This window comes from Lissotriton vulgaris, chromosome 2_1 (assembly GCF_964263255.1).
Source record: "Lissotriton vulgaris chromosome 2_1, aLisVul1.2, whole genome shotgun sequence".
In the NCBI taxonomy this organism is placed as follows: Eukaryota; Metazoa; Chordata; class Amphibia; order Caudata; family Salamandridae; genus Lissotriton; species Lissotriton vulgaris.
The window spans coordinates 1922396917-1922415986 of record NC_141687.1 but is presented as its reverse complement, the minus strand read 5'-3'; the positions used below and the strand labels follow the sequence as shown (position 1 = coordinate 1922415986).

Here is a 19070-nt window from a genome sequence, read left to right as displayed (position 1 = left end):
CTTGGTAGTTTGGTCTGCCCTGTTCCCATGATGCACTGGGCCAGGGACAGACTAATTTGCATGTAGCCAGGTTCTGAGCTGGGATGGTGCAGTGAGCTAAAAAACGGTGATGGATCTAGTCCTGATCTGTTGACTGGGTAGGAGTGTTCTGCTTAATTCAGATACTCTGTCCATCACCACCCCCTTTTCTGAATCGTTTTGTCCACCATAAGCGTGGAAGGGTATGCTCAGACATGAGTCCCTTTCTCACTGCACCATCAGGATTCAAGCAAGCCGGGCCGAAGACGGCTGTAATGCCAGAAACCGGTCCCCGGAAGCTTGTTTCCTTTCCAGTAAAAGAATTGGCTCAGTAGTTTGGTCTGCCCTGTTCCCATGACGCACAGGGCCAGGGACAGACTAATTTGCATGTAGCCAGGTTCTGAGCTGGGATGGTGCAGTGAGCTAAAAAACGGTGATGGATCAAGCCCTGATCTGTTGACTGGGTAGGAGTGTTCTGCTTAATTCAGATACTCTGTCCATCACCACCCCCTTTTCTGAATAACTTTTAGAAAGTTGGCATTATTCTGACCTAGCTATTTGATGCTGAGCCTGTTCCTGGGTCTCATGACTGGGTGAGGTAGCAGATGGACTTTGTTTACTCCTTCCAGATGGTCATATCATACAGGGTGTAGATGTGCCTGGATAGGTCATCACTGGCAGGATGGGAGGGCTGGAGCTGGGTACAGCCCTAATTCACAATCAATAAGCTCTGTCTTTCTTTCATAAAAAGGACTCGTCACCTCTTCATTGTTCATGCAGCCAGTCTGGAGCCAGGACAGGAGTGGCAGGAAACTTTCAGCAGTTCAAAAGGATTTCTCTAGAAATTTCTCCTAATGCTGCTTCTAGAAGGACTGCTCTGCTGTCTGAAGCCTGTCTTGAACCCTCAGTGGACTAACCTGCTGTTTGAGCCCTGTTCCACTTCTTGAGCCCAGGCTACCAGAGGGACCCCAAGGACTAGGTTGCTGGTGTCCTGTGCAGAGCCTCAGGGACGGAAAATACTCCAAACCCCTTGAACCCATGCCTAGACCCAACCTGAGTGAGTCCTAAACTCCCCCAAGTGATGCCCCTCCGATTCTGGACCCTTGTAGTTGTATTAAATATGCCAGATAGCCAATGTACAAAACTTAGGACTCTCTGAGAACGGCTATGAAAACCTGTGAGGAGATCGGGACCAACCTGCTCATCTATTTAACCAAGGTGCATTGCCAGCAGACCTGACTTCCCAGCAGATCCTGTTCACCAATCCTTTATAGAAGGGGTATCCAGTCGCATGAAGCCCTCATCAGCTACAGCCTCCAGCTTTATACCCCTGGAGATTTTTGACTTATAATAAAAAGAATAAGTCTGAACATGGGAACCTTCACCACGACTTGGTCCAGCCACTCCCTGACGATAAAGTCTCCTCCATAGACACTGCCTGCAATATTCACACCCACTGAACTTCTACCTTGTTTTCAAAATGTTTTTTACGTCTGAAGGTAGGCGTGGACTGGACCCAATCTACTCTTTGAATCCAGCACATGCTCCATCGTGTTCCGCCATATATTTTTACTTTGACCTAGGCATAGTTCACACATGGGCCTCTACCCTAATTTCTCCTGATAGCCAGCCGACCACCAGTCCCAGTGGGAAAGGAGCTGCCCACAATCATTTTTGAGAGACTACAAGTGAGTGTTTTACAATTATTATAGCCATACCTCTTGATGGACACAGGGAGCTCTGAACACAGGAAGAAATGTTCGGCCTTACTGTTTAGGCAAAGAAGGGCAAAGTGGGATAGTTTAAACTAAAACACACAGGAAGTGCTGCAAAAGGGGGTAGTTTTATGCCTGGGAACTTTTACTGAATACAATATGGATAGGCCTGGAGTTTCCTTCACACAGCGGCTGTCACTGGGAATAAATGTGGCACTCCCAGTACCTTTTTCAGAGCACTACTGGACCTGTGGATGACAGAAGAAGTACTGCACCTGCTGCTGGTAGCTCTTTTTGCAGTGAGTCCTGAACCCCAAGTGCTTTTCTTGAGTCCCTTGAACACTTTGCAGGCACTCCTCCTGTCTACCCTAAAAGCTGTATACTTTTTCAAGTATTTTTTCCTGGAGAACTGACAGAAGACTGTGACAAACCTGCCAATTCAATCTGAGGAAGTAACATTGCTAATAGGCCAAGGTTTCAGGCTGCGCCCACTGTAAACATTTCCACAGCAGCAAATCCTTTTCAGTGAGATGTCACACAGATGGTATGTGGCCTCATAGAGCCCTGTTTGGCTACAGCTTGCAGTCTTGCCCTTCTGGAGGACTCTGAGCTCCAAATAGGTAACTAAGTCTGAAGATAGAAATCTTCACCAGGCAATAGCACCAAATATATCTGGCTGGCAAAGGCCCTTACTTGTGTGCAAATTTTGAATTTCTCCCGCTTCGAGCTTTCCAGCCGGAAGTCAATGGCTTAACCAGGACTTTGTCTGATGATTATTCAGCCCTGTGGTACCCATTTTGACCATTGTCTGCTGCCTTACCCCGCTGAGGATTTGTGACTCCCATTTCAGAGACTGAACCAGAAGGTAAAAATTCTGACTGTGACAAACCTGATCTCTTCAATGGGCCAGTGCACCATTGTGGTCAGCCTTAAACGTTACCCATGTCTCTGTCCAGTACGACCAATTGGACAATTTTTGTCATTTTGTTCTGTAAAATATTCTGTATTTTTATAACTTGGGGGCGTTTTTGATGTTTTTTGTTGTTTTGGTACTTTTGAATGCTTTTCACATTTTCTTAAGTTATACCTGTCTTTTCAGTGCCATTGCTATCGAGTCCATCTCAAAACATGACAGGTAAAATGCAAGAGAACATTGTTCTGATGCTCGAGCAAAGGTGCTTAAAGTACAGTGTAGCAAGATTAGGGATTTGTGCAGGCACAGCAGTCCTTCTTCCTGGCACAGTATCCATAAGTCTAGAAGTCTGCTGAAGTGGTGGTAGCTGAGGTCCTTCTTTTATATACAGTTGTGCCTTGAAGCGGGGAGAAGCTTCAAGAAGCATGCCTTTGAAGTGCACAAATGTCCTGCCTTCCTGGCCCTACTCCAGACTCACTACAGGGAGTTATGCAGCCCTTTGTGTGGAGACAGGAAACAGCCTATTCAAGTGTAAGTGGGGCTGTGGCCAGCTCCTCCCTCCTATCCTGCCAGCGATTGCCAATCCAGAAACACCTAAGCTCCCCTTGTGAATGGCTGTCTAGAAGGAATGCACAAAGCCCAACTGTCACTTACACCCAGTCATGTGGCTCAGATACAGCCTGCAGTCACCAAGCTAAGGCAAGAAAATGCCACCTTTCTACAAGTGGTATTTTCAGAATTGAAATTTAATATCCGACTTCACCATAAGGTTGGATTTTAAATTGTGATTCCAGAGACACCAAACATGAACTAGTTATCTCTTCTCATTTAGAAAGTAGACTTTAAATACCATAAATATATATATATATATTTTTTAAATTAAAAAAATGTATTAAGACAGCTCCCATGTCATCCTATGGGAGAGATAGGTCTTGCAGTAGTGAAAACACATTTAAAGAGTTTTTCACTATCAAGACAGGTAAGACCTAAAAATGCATGTCCAACTTTTTAAATTCATTGCACCCTACCCTTAGGGCTGTCCAGGGCCTACCCTAGAGGTGACCTATATGTATTAAAAAGGAAGGTTTAGGCCTGGCAAAAGGTTTATTCTACCAGGTCAAAACTGAAGTTTAAACTGCACACACAAACATTGCAATGGCAGGCCTGAGATATGTTGATGCGGGCCTACTGTTAGCATTACATTTACAGGCCCTCTGCTCATGTAGTGCCACTCTACTAGGGACTTATAAGTAAATTAAATATGCCAATTGGGTATAAGCCACTGTTACCATATTTTAGGGAAAGAGCACAAGCACTTTAGCACTGCTTAACAGTTGTAAAGTGTGCTGAGTCCTACTGTCAGAAAAAAAGAAGTCAGTAAAACTAAAGGTCTGAAGGCAAAATGTTAGGGGAAACCACACCAAGGATGACAGGTCTAACAGAGACATATTGGGTTTGTTAAAGTAGACCCACTTTCTTTGCCAATGCTCTTTGGCAATACTGTACTTCATTACAAAATGAAAAATAAATGCGTTTTTGCTGACGCCGTACAGCATCTGCAAAAACCAGCACTATGATGTACACACGCATGTGCCTCTTCATGTATGTGCCTTTCCATCTCATCTCAAAAGCAGCCCAGCATGATGGTGCTTAAACGTGCAAGCATCACCCGGCATTTGTGCATATGGCATGTTATGGCTGCTATATTTTTGTTCTGAGCTGGGAATAAAAGAATAAGTTAAAGAGTGTGCACATTCAAAAAGAAGAGCTCTACAATAAATAACAGCTAATGGCCCGACAAAGAAAAAGAAAAGTACATTAAAAAAACATGAGAGGGAGTTGCTGGGCAGCAACTGTGGAGTGCACAAGGGGTGAGAGACTAAGTAAATGCACAAAGCAGAAGCAGTAATATAGAACACACTGGGGGAGCAATAAATCCAAGGTGGTTGCATTAAAGAAAATGACAAAAATCTGAGAAGAATTGGGAGGAGAAGAGAAGCAATAGATGAACTTACCACAGGGAGGGCAACATGGAGAGAAGAACATGGGAAGTAAGCCAAAAAACATATGAACTGCAACGAGCCAAAGAAAAAGTAGTTCCTGGAATGTGGGAAGCAATAGTGACTGCCACTAGATGGCAACAGGTCGCTGGCCCACCTCGATTTTCAAGTTATGTGAATGGTAATTTCCAAGAGCAATTGTCATTCACATAAGCTTTTTATTTTTTAATGTTAATTAAATAAGGGCTTTAGGCCAGTGCCGGGTACTGCCTCAGTACATGGCTGCCTCTCCCACCTACTTTGATAAGAGTCAGGCAGCCAAGCACTTTCAAAAGTGGCACATGATGTAGCGTCCCTTTCACAGGCTGAAAGCAACATACTTTCCCAACTTGTCAACTGTGATGTGTTGGTAAAGGGTGTTGCTTGCAGCCTGTGAAGGATTGCAGGTACTTTCCTCGAGGTCACAGTCATGAGTCTCTGTGATCTCAAGCCACATTCATGTGCCAGGTAAGTGGGATGGGGGAGGGGGTTAGGCCTTCCATCATGTCTGCCAACCTGTGGTTAATTTTTACTCTTTTTGAAACAATAAAACAAAAATCTCAGGCTGGCACAGCAGAGCACACATCCTGATCTTGTGCACATAATGGGCTCCTTTTTATTCTTTTAACATGTATGTCAGTTGAGGATGCGCACATCCAGAACTTACATATTTAAAAGTGCTCCAGTCTCTTGCATGCTTTTAGCATGTAGGAGCGTATCACTTTAGTAGATCAGTTTATGTCACTATATTGAGAGGCATTTCTTCCCAGTTTTAATAAATGTCTCTCAATATAGTGATATATACTGAAGTGCTTAAGTGCTGAAGTGAAACGCTCCAGCGTGGTAAAAGCATAAAAATAGATGCCCTACCACATTTAAATTCCACCAGCCACCACTGGTGAGCAGTAGAAGGATGTCTTCCAAATAAAAGGATGGTAAATTATCGATGCTCCAGAGGAGACACACACACACATAGGAAGAGGAAGCAACGCTATTGAATAAGAAGGAAGCAAATGAGATTGATATGAAAATGAACAATTAGGAAGCAATAAGCTCACTAAAAATACACTATAAGAATCTGTATTGTCCAAAATAGGTCTTCAACAACAGGCAACTATAAGATGTTTGTAGTTGAGACCTAAATACAAGAGGAGGTGAGCGGCTCTTTTCCTTTTATTGTCTGTTTTAGTGGACATGGCATGGGTACAAGTGTGAAAGAAAGATGTGTTTTTTTTGCTTAACTTAGGAGTTAAAAGGTAATGTGGAGCCTCATGAAGATGGACACACCTCAAATTGAGGGCCCGATGTAGGTAAATCTTTTTTACCACTTCATAAATACCGATTCATACCGAATCGGTATTTAAGAAGTGGTAAAAAAGAGAAGGGCAGATGTAGGTAATTTTATTTTAAAAATTACCGAATCGGAAGGAATCGGTATTTACCGATTCGGTAAATACCGATTTCTGCAAGGGTGCAGGGGGTGTCACTTTGACACCCTCTAGCACCCCCAATACTGGCTTGTGTGCCATGTGGCACACAGACATGCCCTAAGGGCATGTCTGTCTGTCACATGGCATAGGTGTGCATGCACACATGTGCATGCACACCTGGATTCGGTATTTTAACACCCAATTGGATTGGGTGTTAAAATACCGAATCTGAAGGGCCTGTGGGACTGAAAGTAGTCCCACCTACATCCCGAATTTTTAAAATCGGTAAACTTACAGATTCGGTATTTTTCCGATTCAGTGATTTTACCGAATTGGTAAAATACCGAATCGGAAAAAAAAAGGTCCCCCACATCTCAAAAGGCCAAATACTGGTCGGAAACGGCCGAATTCGGCCGTTTCCGACCGGTATTGGCCACCTACATCGGGCCCTTAGTAATGACTGAGAAGAGTTAGAGTTGAGGAGGTAATGGATTTAAACATTTGCTTTGGATATAGGCACATCTGAGAATCACATAGCCTAATTCTAAGTGCATGATATTGTGAAGTCATCTTGTCTTGTCCAGCAGTGGCTGATACCTTACAGAGGTGGTGCTGCGAGTAGGGAGAGGAATCTGATTTTTTTAAAAAGGACTTATTTTAATGGCCGGCCAGCGCCTCTCCTCCGTCCTCTTCATCTTGCTGTACCGGCAAGAAGCCGGAAGCACCGGGGCATACAGGCTCCCCTGAGCCAATTTGAGTGCTGCAGTGCAGCATTGTGATTGGTTTGAGTGCCGGGTATCGGCGCTCAGACTGGAACGTGGGGCCTATGCATGTTCCTCACCAAGCTGTGTAATGCAGCCGGGTAGGAACTTGCACAGGCTCTCTGCATGAATGTTTGGTCAGCCCAAGAGGGCCAGCCAAACAGTTCATGTGCACTTAGGAGTGCACATCACTCCTCCCCTGCCAGCACCTCCTGCACTACTGACTGCAATAGGGAAAACACAATTATAATAAAGATACGTTATCATTTTTTTTCCCTTTTCAGCAGTGGGGTGACGCTCCTCCGCCTTAGCCGAGGAGCTCCTAATGGTCTTGTATGTAAAGTTGTATCAAAGTGGTGGTGAGTGTAACTGTCCAAAGACTTAGCCAATGTCTGAGCAGTGAAGAGAGCAGCAGTTTAAATTAAAACAAGTCTTTTCTATTTTGCACCCGTTGCATGGAATTGAAATCCTGTAACTTTTTAAAAAATAATATTATAAAAAAGTAATTTATAAGTTAGAGCTTTAGACCAAATTTCTTAACACTGTAAATAGCATTACTATTGCCCATTTTAAGGGGTGCCAACCTGTGACAGAGAGGTGAAAGGCTGAGTGCATGCCGGCATTCATACTCATGCCCTAAAGATCACCACACATGTCACCATCTTCTAAACTCTGAAATAGTTGGATGTTTTCTCTCAAGGTGTGGTTCATTGCTTCCTACATTCTGTGAAAGTGTTTAACAAGTTTTGGTAGATTGTTTGTAACACACAGATTCTATTTATAAAATGACAATTTAGCCTATATTTCCTGAAGTTTGAGTGAAAGGACTTTTATTTGAGGTTGATTGAACAATATCAAAGTGGCAGTCCAGGTTGATGCTGATCTATGTTCAGGAGTTGATTCAGCCGGAATGACAGATGCTTAATTTAAAGTTTATCTAACAAAACACCTCTGCTGGACCCTCAAGGTCTTCACACGAAAAAAACTACTTGAACTCATAGTGTATGAATGCATATAGCTCAAAAGTACTCTCATTACATCATTGAGGAGAACTACATTCTGGAGTAGTGTATAAAGCGCTTTTAATTAAAATTGCAAGCCTACTTGACTGTCTGGCTGTGCCTCCTGTTGAACGGAGTGATGACTTTGAAAAGCAGTTCCAGAGCTCCATTAAGTCCAAGGGTGACTCCTGTGGCTACTGGATACACAAAAGGAGAGAAACAATTTCTCGTAAGCCAACATGCAATTTAAAAAAAAATTGTGAAATTCACTTCTTCAACGCACATCATCAAAGCAACAAATGCAGCTATTTGCGAAGAAAGGGACCTGCGTTTTTTTTCCAAAATTACAGACGACCTCTGTGACACTACCATTATTACACTTTTAAGGCACACAAACACCAACTTCTGCACCAAACAATCTTGAATATCTACCAACAAAGAAGAAAGCTAGGCATTTTAAGATCTACAGAGTTCCAAGGGGCATACAATGAAACCTTAATCTGTAGTTATGCTGGCACTAGTATGGGAACAGCTGTGATCATCAGGCAATTGGTTTTTACAACTAAAACACGAGCTGGAGAGCATATTTAGAATTCAGGGTTAAGGCACCACTTCATTCTAGATATTATGTGGAATACAAAATAGCTCCTTCCTAAGCCCCTGCTCAAGTATTATGTTACAGCCCAGGATGGAGCTCACCACAATGTCAAACAAAACCTGTGACTGGGGAGGAGAATACAAGGACGAGGGGCATATTTCATAATCAGCGACAATTCCGTGGCTGAGTTTCACTTCAGCTTAAAGTAACATGGGTCTTTGAAAAATGCACTTTAGAAATCTCAAATTACCATCAATTTGAGACTGACAGTAATTTGCGATTCCTATTTGCGAAATCACAAATTTTTATTGGTTAATGCATTGCATTTAAGGAATTGCAATTTGCGATTCCTTAAATGCAATCGCATTTTAAGTAATCGCAAATTTTGAGATTCCTTAAATTGCGATTTTTACATTTGGGCTGATGCATTCCAAATGCAAAAATACTGGTCGCAAATGGGCAGATTCTGCAAATCTGCCCGTTTATTACTGGTTTGGTCCTTGATGCATGTGGCCCCTAGTCCCTTAAGTCCAAATGAGGAGAAGATGGACATAACAGAAAGATTCTATAATTGTCAAGGCACTAGGTCAGAAACATAGACAAAGTATCCACTTGGGACCACCCATTTCAAAGATGACAAATATGTTTTGTGTTCTTTACAGATCCTGCATTCGAAATTTAGCAAAGAAGCATGAATACAATACAAAACAACTGGCTTAGCACATTTAGGAGAAATTTGATTTTGTTGGATAACCAGTGTAAGCAAATGCTCAGAGGCACTATCACTCATAAAGAAACTTAGTGGAAGAGTCCACTATGTGCTCTTAAAACCATTTCATCCTGCATGAGCCATCCTGGTGCGCTTTCTCCCTCCCACTGCATTTTCTTTTTTTTTTTTTGTTAAATTTATACTTTATTACACCTTCGATGTAAGCACACAGCACTCATCGCCTACAACCCGGAGGCCGGCGGCAGCAATAGATAGCACCTAGGTCAATGGTCAGTAGGCGCATACACAGCCGTAATGCCAGCATCCCGGGGGCCTGGCAGCGTATACATATGAAAGAAAGAAAAATAGGACCGTTCTGTGGGAATAGCTTATGACTGATATCAAAGATACAGTAGTTAATACTGGTGCCGACACCCATGACCATAGTTCGGTGTGCAAAAAATAATGCAGGTAATTCGTGCGTGCTAAACAAAGTTCCGGAATCTTGGTAACAAAATATCCTGAGAGAGGGAGGAAAAAGGGTGCAATAAACCCACGCCTAAACAAACCCCCACCCTACAAACAAGCCAGCCTACCCGTACCCGTGTCCACCCACCCACCTGCACCAACTACTGATTCTATAGATGAACATAGGACCCATGGCGAAGGACCAGAGGGCCCAATGGTGTTACGCAAAATCCAAAAGGGACCACTAAGGCCACCCTCCCAGCACAGCCGTCCCGGGGACTCACGCACTCAACTTCTCAATTGAAACCCGGATGGAACCAGACAACCACCTCCGATAAGGGGACAGTCAACCATGCATCATGCCAGCCTCCGCCACCTCCACCCCGCGCTCCTGCAGCTCATCCAACTCCTCCCCTTCAGGGTCTGACTCATCGCCCCCCTTAGCGCACTGGTATTCCCTATATAACCCCCAGAAGTTCCTAGGGCGACTCTTTGGGGGAAGCAGTTCATTATACACCTCAGATTGTGTACAGCAATACAGCGAATCCGTCTCCCAGCGCCTTTTAGTAGGAACCGGCCCCCTCATCCAGCACAACGCAACCAGGCGCTTGGCCGTCAGCAAGGCCATATCAGCCAAGTGCCGCACCGCCACTGGCAACGGTTTGGAAAAACCCAGCAGTGCCAGAGCCGGGCAAGGCAGAACCTCCGTACCCAGCATAGAACTAAGTTCCGAGAATACCTCCCGCCAAAACTTATGGATACTAGGGCAAGTCCAGGACATATGTAAGAAATCAGCTGTGGGAAAATGGCATCGCTCACACTCCGCCGACTACCGCAATCCGTATCTATGTAATCTGTCCGGCGTGTAATGGAGCCGCTGTAAGTATTTAAAATGTATCAGGCGATGTCTACTATTAAGCGAAATCTTCCTAGTGTTCGTACAGCAGTATTGCCACATCTCATCCGAGATCGTCAACTGAAGATCACTCTGCCAGGCCAATCTGGCCTTGGAGAGAGGGTACTGCCGGTGCCGGTCCCCCAGTTTCTTAAGATTAGTTACCAATTTACGGGACGAGGGGTTCTTAATAACGTACGTGAGCTCCGGCACTTCCTGCGGCTCTGCCAATTCCGGGCCCAGCAACTCCTGCAACGCCCTACGGACCCGGTGGTATTGGAAGCCGTGTAATAGCGTCGCTCCAGAGTGGGATTGGAGGACTTGCTGCGACGTCCTCACTATACCGTTCAAAAAGAGGTCCCCCATCTTTTCTATGCCCAAGTCCCGTAACGCCTTCAGGACACCCTTTTCCGTCAGCGGGGCCAACCACACCGCCCACTCCACACGCAGAAGGGGAGAGTACAACAGCTCACTTTCACGGGAGAGGACTAGCTCATGCCAAGCGTGGCTTGTGGCAGCAATTGAGTCCAAATTACCAACCCTGCGATCGACAGGACAGCATATTGTGGCCGGAAGCGGGGTGGGGTCCGCAAAAAAGCGCTCCAGCTTCACATGCGGGATGCCAGGGTCCCCATGGATCCAGGTGTGGAGATGAGCCCCCTGTGCTATCCTGTAGTACCTTTCTAGATCAGGAGCTCCCAGACCCCCGCGCTCATAGGGAAGCATGAGAGTTTGCCATCGAACCCTCGGCTGCATGCCCCCCCACGCGAGTCTAATAAGCGTCTGAGTAAGCTGACGAAAAAAGGCCTTTGAGATTACGACAGGTATGCTAGCAAAGAGAAAGAGGAACCTGGGGAGAACCACCATCTTCATAATGGCTATCCTGCCCATTAGGGACAGCGGGAGCCTGCACCACACCTCTACGTCATCCACTAGCTTAGAGTACGCAACTCCATAGTTCTCACGTATTAGGATCTCGGGATCGGTGTGAATACGGATCCCCAAATAACGTATAGAGTCCGTGGTCCACTGCAACGGGTATTCCGAGTCAAATGGGAGAGTCACCGGGGTCAAAGGCAACGCCACAGACTTCTTCCAATTGACCCGAAGGCCCGAAAGGGCTCCGAACCTCACCACCTCCCGCAAGACTGCCGACAGATTCACCTCGGGCTCTCGGACATACAACAGAGTGTCGTCCGCATATGTCGATATGCCAATCTGATAAGAAGGGAAGTTGATCCCCTTGAACCCGTGGTATTCCCTAATAGCGCAGGCTAGTGGCTCCGCCACCAGGGCATACAGAAGTGGGGAGAGGGGGCAGCCCTGCCGAGTGCCCCTGCTGATCTCAATCGGGGCAGTGACAGAGTTCCCTATCTTTAGCCGCGCAGTCGGCTTGTAGTACAGGGCCCCTAGCATCTGAAGGAAGGGTTCGCCAAGTCCATACTTACGAAGAACCCTGAGCATAAACGGCCACTCCACTGAGTCAAAGGCCTTTTCCATATCCAGGAAAATAGCCACAGCCTTATTCTCTTGCCGGACATGCTGAATGGTGCCTAGCACCGTACGAATATTATAAGTCAAGTTCCGGGCAGGGACAAACCCTGCCTGTTCCGGGGCAACCAATTCCGGGACCAGTAGAGCCAACCGTGCCGCCAAAACATTTGCATACAATTTGGCGTCTACGTTAATCAGTGAGAGCGGCCTATATGAGCCACACTCGTTGGGGGGTTTACCCGGCTTCGGGATGGTGATGAGAAGCGCCTCCCTCATAGACTTCGACATGCTACCTTGTTGACAAATGTCGTCAAAAAGAAGCATCAAGTAGGGGACCAATTTGTCTTGAAAAGCCTTGTAGAAGGCCACCGTAAGGCCGTCCGACCCCAGAGCGCTGCCTGACCTCATCCCCTCCAGCGCCTCCGTGATCTCCTCTTTCTGGAATGGCGCCATCAGAAATTCTCGTTGCCAATCAGCTAAAAAGGGCATCTGGATGTAACTCAGATAGTCGTCTATTTCCTCCTCTAAGTGGCCTGATCTCGACGTATACAGTGCGGTATAATAAGTATGGAATTCCGCCAGGATATCCTGCTCCCCAGTCACCACATCACCACTAGCTGTTAATAACTCCTCGATCACCAGGGGCGGCCTGCTATTACGCATCAGTTTAGCAAGCAGGGAGCCAGGGCGGTCCCGTTCCCCATACGTGCGCGCCGTGGCGTACTTTCCCATATGTTGTACCTCCCTATCCGCCTCATCGTGGAATTCCGATAGCAGGGGCTTAAGCCTTTCAGTTATGTTCGCATCTCCTGCACCCCCCGCTTGACGTTCCAGATCGGACAACTGAGTTTCCAGATATTTCAACCGCCGCCTGATAGCCTTAAGCACCCCTGAGTGTTTGGCCATCGTCATCCCCCGTATGTACATTTTGAATGCATCCCAGAGCACCTGGACACTATCCACGACCCCACATTAGTTGAAAAGTACATATCTATATCCTCCGCCAATTCCCCTCTGAAGGCCTCATCTAAAAGTCAATACGGGGGAACCTCCAGGTGAACGGGGGTATCCTTCTAGCCGGGGCCTCCAGCAGCAAAAGCAGCGGCGAGTGGTCAGATAACGTGCGAGGGAACACAGCACACCCCTTCACGGAGTTAAGGAGGGAGCGGGAGACAAACCAATAATCAATCCTCGTGTGGACATTATGATAGGCTGAGTAGTGAGTGAATCCACCCTTCCCCGGGTGCCTATGACGCCACACATCCAGCAGATCGAGTTTCACTAGCTCCGCTTGCATAAGTAATGCCGAGGCCGCTGGGGTCCTGGGAGCGCCAGACGACCTATCCAACTCCGGGTTCAACACAAAATTGAAGTCTCCCCCCCATAGCAACCTGGAGCCCTCATACTGTCTACAGAGATCCGCCAGCGAGGTGTAGAAAGCGAATGTGTCGTAATTGGGGCCATACACATTCACAACCAACAGATCGTGGCCTTTCCCCACACAGCGGGCAACAGCATACCGACCCTCCGGGTCCACAACAACCTTCTGCAGTGACAACTGAGATTTGGGATTAGCCCACGTAATCACACCTCTTGCATGTGTAGTGAACCCTGCAGCAACACAAGCACTCCCAAGACCCCTGGTCTGTAACATAGGACTGGTCAGAGGCAGGTGGGTTTCTTGGAGCAGAGCGAGATCAACCCGGTGCCGCTGCAAATAAGCTATTACCTTCCTAAGTTTACGGAAATCATTCAGCCCCCTCACATTCCATGATAGCAGTCTGAGAGAGTCGGGCCACTCTCCGGCCCTAGAGACTCAACGTCCACCATTGTAGGACAGGGAACAAGTCAGGGTAGCACAGGTGGCACAGTAGACACAATCCAGTAGCAGGCCTTACCAAACCCTCCCTCCAACAGACCCCGAACAACCTACATAACATGATGAACAAAAGAAGAATAGAGCAATACAGCCGACCAACCCCAACCCGGTCAGACAGGTCCCACCACCACCCACCATCCTCCCTCCCCACGAGGCCCTCAGGAGAGCCAAAAGCCGAAAGCGCAGGGGCAGAGGTTCCCAGCTAGACAGCAGTACAATTAGGGCAAGGACCTCAGACCTCGGTGGCTCCACCACCCCGCCCCCCAGTCCCATTCGGCACCCTCACCAGCCAAAAAACACACAGTCAAAAAACAGGTCTCCCACGCGAGGGGGAGCCTTCCCCAAAGCTACCAGCTAACAGTAAACCATGTTGATGCTACAACCCTATTGCAGTCCACTAATAGCAAGAGCACACCCCACATTGTCGATTAAGTAGGTTCACAGCACCTGCAGCAGAGATAAACGCTCAGAAGGGGCCCAGCCGACCCGGAGAAGAGTCCACAAATTAGATTACCCCTGACCGTCCATGGAAGCGGACTCCTCCGCGTCCTCGCGTTGGCCACTCGGGCTGTTGCGTTGTTCCTTGGCCCACTCCTTCAGAGACTTTTTCAGGTCCGCCGGGTCAGTGAAAAAGTGCGAGTGTCCTTGTTTGTTGATTCGGAGTCTCGCTGGGTACAACATGGCGTAGTCCAGCCCCAGGTCTCTCATCTGTTTCTTATATGGGGCGAAGCGCTTCCTCTCCTCCTGCACTCTCGCCGTGAAGTCCGGATAGAGGGAGATGTTCATGCCCTCGAATTGCAAGTTTCCTTTCTCCCTCGCCAGCCGGAACGCCAAGTCTCGGTCCCTATAGTTCAAGAGTTTCGCAATAATCGGCCGTGGCGGGAGTCCTGGCTGCGGTTTCGGCCCCAGAGTGCGATGAGCCCTCTCGACGATGAACATAGGGGAGAAGACCTCTTCCCCCAGCAGTGTCTGGAGCAGTTTCTCCACGAACAACTCCATTTTGCCAGTGTTGGTAGATTCCGCCACCCCAGTAATGCGGACGTTGGAGCGTCGTGAGCGTGCCTCCAAGTCCTCCGTCTTGTCTTGAATGACTTGGAGTAGGCGTCCAAACTGCTTGCGGTCTGTATCCCATTCCGTTTGGGCTTCCTCTGCTTCCGTTAGCCGCTGTTCCGCCATATCCAGCCGCTCAGCGTGTTTATCCACCCTCTCAGACATGCGGTCCATCCTGAAGGACAGAGCGTCAATTTTTGTGCCAATCGCCGCCATGCTGTCCTGTAAGCCCTTCTCCATAGCACCCAGCATTTCACGAATGTCCGCACACAATGAACTGTCGGTAGCCGTAGGACGCGGCGAGGCATCCGGGGCCGGCCCCTCAGCACCTTTTGCTTTCCGCTGATCAAACGACAGTTTGGGTTGATTCTTATCACCTTTCCCCAGAGCGTTCCTAGTAGACATTCAGCAAGGCGCTCAACCGCCAGCAAAATATCGCCAGCGAGTGTTAGTGGGGTGAAGAGGGGACACTGGGGGAGCAAGCTCCGAAGGGCAAGACGTTATGCAGCAAGAAATGCAGCCAAGATGGCGGCCAAACGCCCCGCAGCACGAGTAGGCCTAGGAGCCAGAGAGGCATGCCACCAAGCACTCTCTCGGAACCAGGTCACACCAATGTCCAGTAGTTGGGCCCCCACACTCCAGCACACTTCCAATCCGCAGCTCCGCAGCGGTCCTTGAGCAGCGCAAGGCACAGGCAACGGCCGATGAAACTCTCCCCAAGGAGACAGCGGTCCGCCGGTGGCCTCCCGCAGCGTCCAGTTGTATCTCAAAGCATCAGCACTCTTTCTCCATCTAGTGCACAAACGAGGGCCAGCCCACCACTGCCGCTCCCGGGAACACGGCTTGATAACACACTGCAGGATCAGTTGTGCAGACACCAAGTAGGCACACCGACACCACTCCAACTCCACTGGCCGCACGTAGCGTGACGCAGCTCGGGCGGCTCCTCAGGATAGACCGCGGACTACGGCCTGGTCCGCCACTACGCCCTCCTCCAAACAGCGAAGCGAAACCACATCCGATTTCGACCAGGGAAAGGCCCCCCACCAGGCCGGAGCGTAGATGGAGAGTCGCCCACAGTTTTCAGGGCTGGCTAGGCGCCGAAAGGATAGTTTTGTTGAATATTAAAGGGGCTCAGGCGAGGAGCTCAGCGCTCAAACGTCTTTCATGGACGCTGGCAAGCTCCGCCCTCTCCCACTGCATTTTCTACTTTACAAGCATTTCACTGCAAGAGTTTCCCAAGCAGATGCACCTTAAGAGATCTACTCCAAAAATCTGCTGCAATGGATCCTACCAGAAGAACGTGTAGACGTGACTCAATGTCTGAATAGTTTGCTTTAACTGCGAAAAAGCACTTTCTCCTGCAGGAACCTACTTATCACTCTAGGTTCCTCCCTGCTGAAAAATCATAGCACAGGAGCACGGGAACAACATGCAGGCAGTCGTGACCAACATGAGTCGCGGGTGGGAGGGCGGGAGTCTCATGGCAAGGGTGGCGCGCTGGGGGGTACATTTTAAATAAAAATAAAAAATAAAAACTTACCTTTGGTGGTCTGGTCCTGCATCGTCCTCATAGGAAGCAGCCGCAGGCAGCCTCCTTCTCCTGCCCTAAGCAATGGCAGCATTGTGATTGGCTGAGACGCAGACCGCACAGGCATCAATGGGGGAGGGCTTTTTCTCCATGCAAGCTGCATGCAGCCTACATGGACAAAAGGGTAGAGTGTCCATGACTGGTTTGGACGGTCCTAGGTCTGACCAAACAGTCAGTGCACACAACATTGGGCCAGTCACTCCTCCCGACCCGCCCACCTACCTGCCCCCAAAAAAAACCTTCTTCTGCTTTCTCGCAGTGCGAGAAGCAGAAACATAAAAAGGTATTTATACCATTTTATGTTTCTGCTTCTCGCAGTGCGGGAAAGCAGTAGGGCGACGCTTCTCTGCCCACATGGAGGAGCCGCCCCTGCATGCATGACCACAACGTTGGGTTTACTGTGCTATTTTCTTGAAGTCAAATTCGTCCTTACATTAACTGATGCGGGATGCATTTGCCACTAAATTATACCACCAAATGATGGATTTGCCTTTTGGTATACCTACATGGGTGACCAGAATTTTAAAGTAAAAAACTGTGACATTTCCCAAAAATAAAAGAAGGACTACAATTTTACTTCAACCCATCGCACAAAATGACAGTGTTCTTCAGCAGAAAATTGCAGATGAGGCAGTAAGAATATACTTAATCTGACATTTTTGAAGCAAGTAGCATGCCTGTTAATAAAATTGCTATCTTATAACAGCTGCTAGCTATCTCTGCTTTGCAAAACATAAAAAGATACCTCCCAATGTTTTCAGGTGACCCTCTCTAAAAACCGGGACATGAGCTTAATATCCTAAAATCTGCCGGGACAGTTGGACAAAAACCAGGACTGTCCAGGCAAATCTGGGACGCCTGGTCACCCTAATACTTATGCATAGTTTTGTACAATGTTTATGATCTTTCACGTCAATACGTGAAAGCAAATTATGCAAATTTCACACACTTCTAGTCCATATATTTCACACAATGTACTCCTTTTTGTGTCTAAAGGGTTCCAGAAATTCCTAGAACTGAGACAGTGATTACTTCACAGAGTCCAATTACTATCTTATGCTGGCATGGTCCACAAGTGGTCTGTAGTAGCCATTGATCCCAGTCTAGTGAAAAGATTGGGATCTAGAAACACCTAGGGCCCGATGTAGGTAAATCTACATTTACCACTTCATAAATACCGAATCATACCGAATCGGTATTTATGAAGTGGTAAATTAGAGGGGGGGAGATGTAGGTATTTCAGATTCGGTAAATACCAATTGGATTGGGTGTAAAAATACCGAATCTGAAGGGCCTGTGGGACTGAATGTAGTCCCACCTACATCCCAAATTTAAAAAATCGGTAAAATTACCGATTCGGTATTTTTGCGATTCGGTAATTTTACTGAATCGGTAAAATACCGAATCGGACAAAAAAAAGGTCCCCTACATCTCAGTAGGCCAAATACCGGTCGGAAACGGCCGAAATCGGCCGTTTCCGACCGGTATTTAGTACCTACATCGGGCCCTTAGAATGTAAAAAATGTTTCACTACCATGTGCTTAAATTAACCCTCCCAATGAATCTTCTTTAGAGGGACTCAATCCTTTTTTATCTGAATTTCACATATTTCATCCTTGAACCTTTAGTGGTATCTACCTACCTATTTTTACTGCTTCCATATGCGCCTTTGACTGGATCTGCATTTATTTTTTTATCTCTTGACTACATGGAATTCTACCTTATTGTTCCCTTTGATAATGCAAGATTTTTGCACATTAAATCCTGCTTGATCAAATCTGCTCTTATTTATGTTACTGACAAAACAAATGACTAATGGTGTGAAGATAATTAACGCGGGTGACTCTAAATAAGTTTATGTAAAAAAGGGCAAGACAAAGTACAACACATATAGTAATGAAAGTAGCATTAGACATACAAAAAGCATGAATGAATGAAGTATTTTTATTTTATATTCTTTATGTGGACTAAAACATTATGAGGGAGAGATTTGAATTAAAATGATGCATTTAAAAAAAGCTTGCATGTAGAATTATGAAATATTAATGACAAAAACGCTTATGGAAAATGTTTTTTGAAAATATTATTTTTCCTATTTTCACAATATAAGAGAGACATGATAATTATTCATGATCTTAGTTAGATTATGCTTATTGGTTCCATCAGGATAATGAATCTTTGCCATAATGATTTCCTTATGTGTTTTCTTTATATTTGATTTATCATGGATTGTGTTTTATATCCTAGAAAAACTGTTGGTTGCCGGTGATGGGTTTCCTATGAATGTCTCCCAATCTTGCTGGAGTGATTTTCCTAAAATGTAGGCCTCGAAAGGAATGTATTTAGTCCTTCACTAGTTTTAGAATGTTTGTTTATCTGTGCAGAAAGTAATCTGTATGAGTTTCCTTTCAGAATTAAATATTATTCTTCTATAAAAGACTTTGTCGACACATATTGCAAACCGATTTGGAGTGTGCATGAGGACGTGGATAATGTTGCGAGTTTCTTT

The 19070-nt window shown here is 46.5% G+C and overlaps 1 protein-coding gene across 2 annotated transcripts in view; it reads right to left on the bottom strand.

The window, feature by feature from the left end:
- Positions 1 to 19070, bottom strand: part of AGBL1 (AGBL carboxypeptidase 1) — a 3462078-nt gene that overhangs the window by 3027186 nt on the left and 415822 nt on the right. For both annotated transcript variants that reach the window (XM_086958112.1, XM_086958114.1), the window contains exon 5: positions 7981 to 8074. In XM_086958112.1, coding sequence (XP_086814238.1) covers positions 7981 to 8074 — 94 coding nt within the window. The remainder of the gene's footprint in view (positions 1 to 7980; positions 8075 to 19070) is intronic.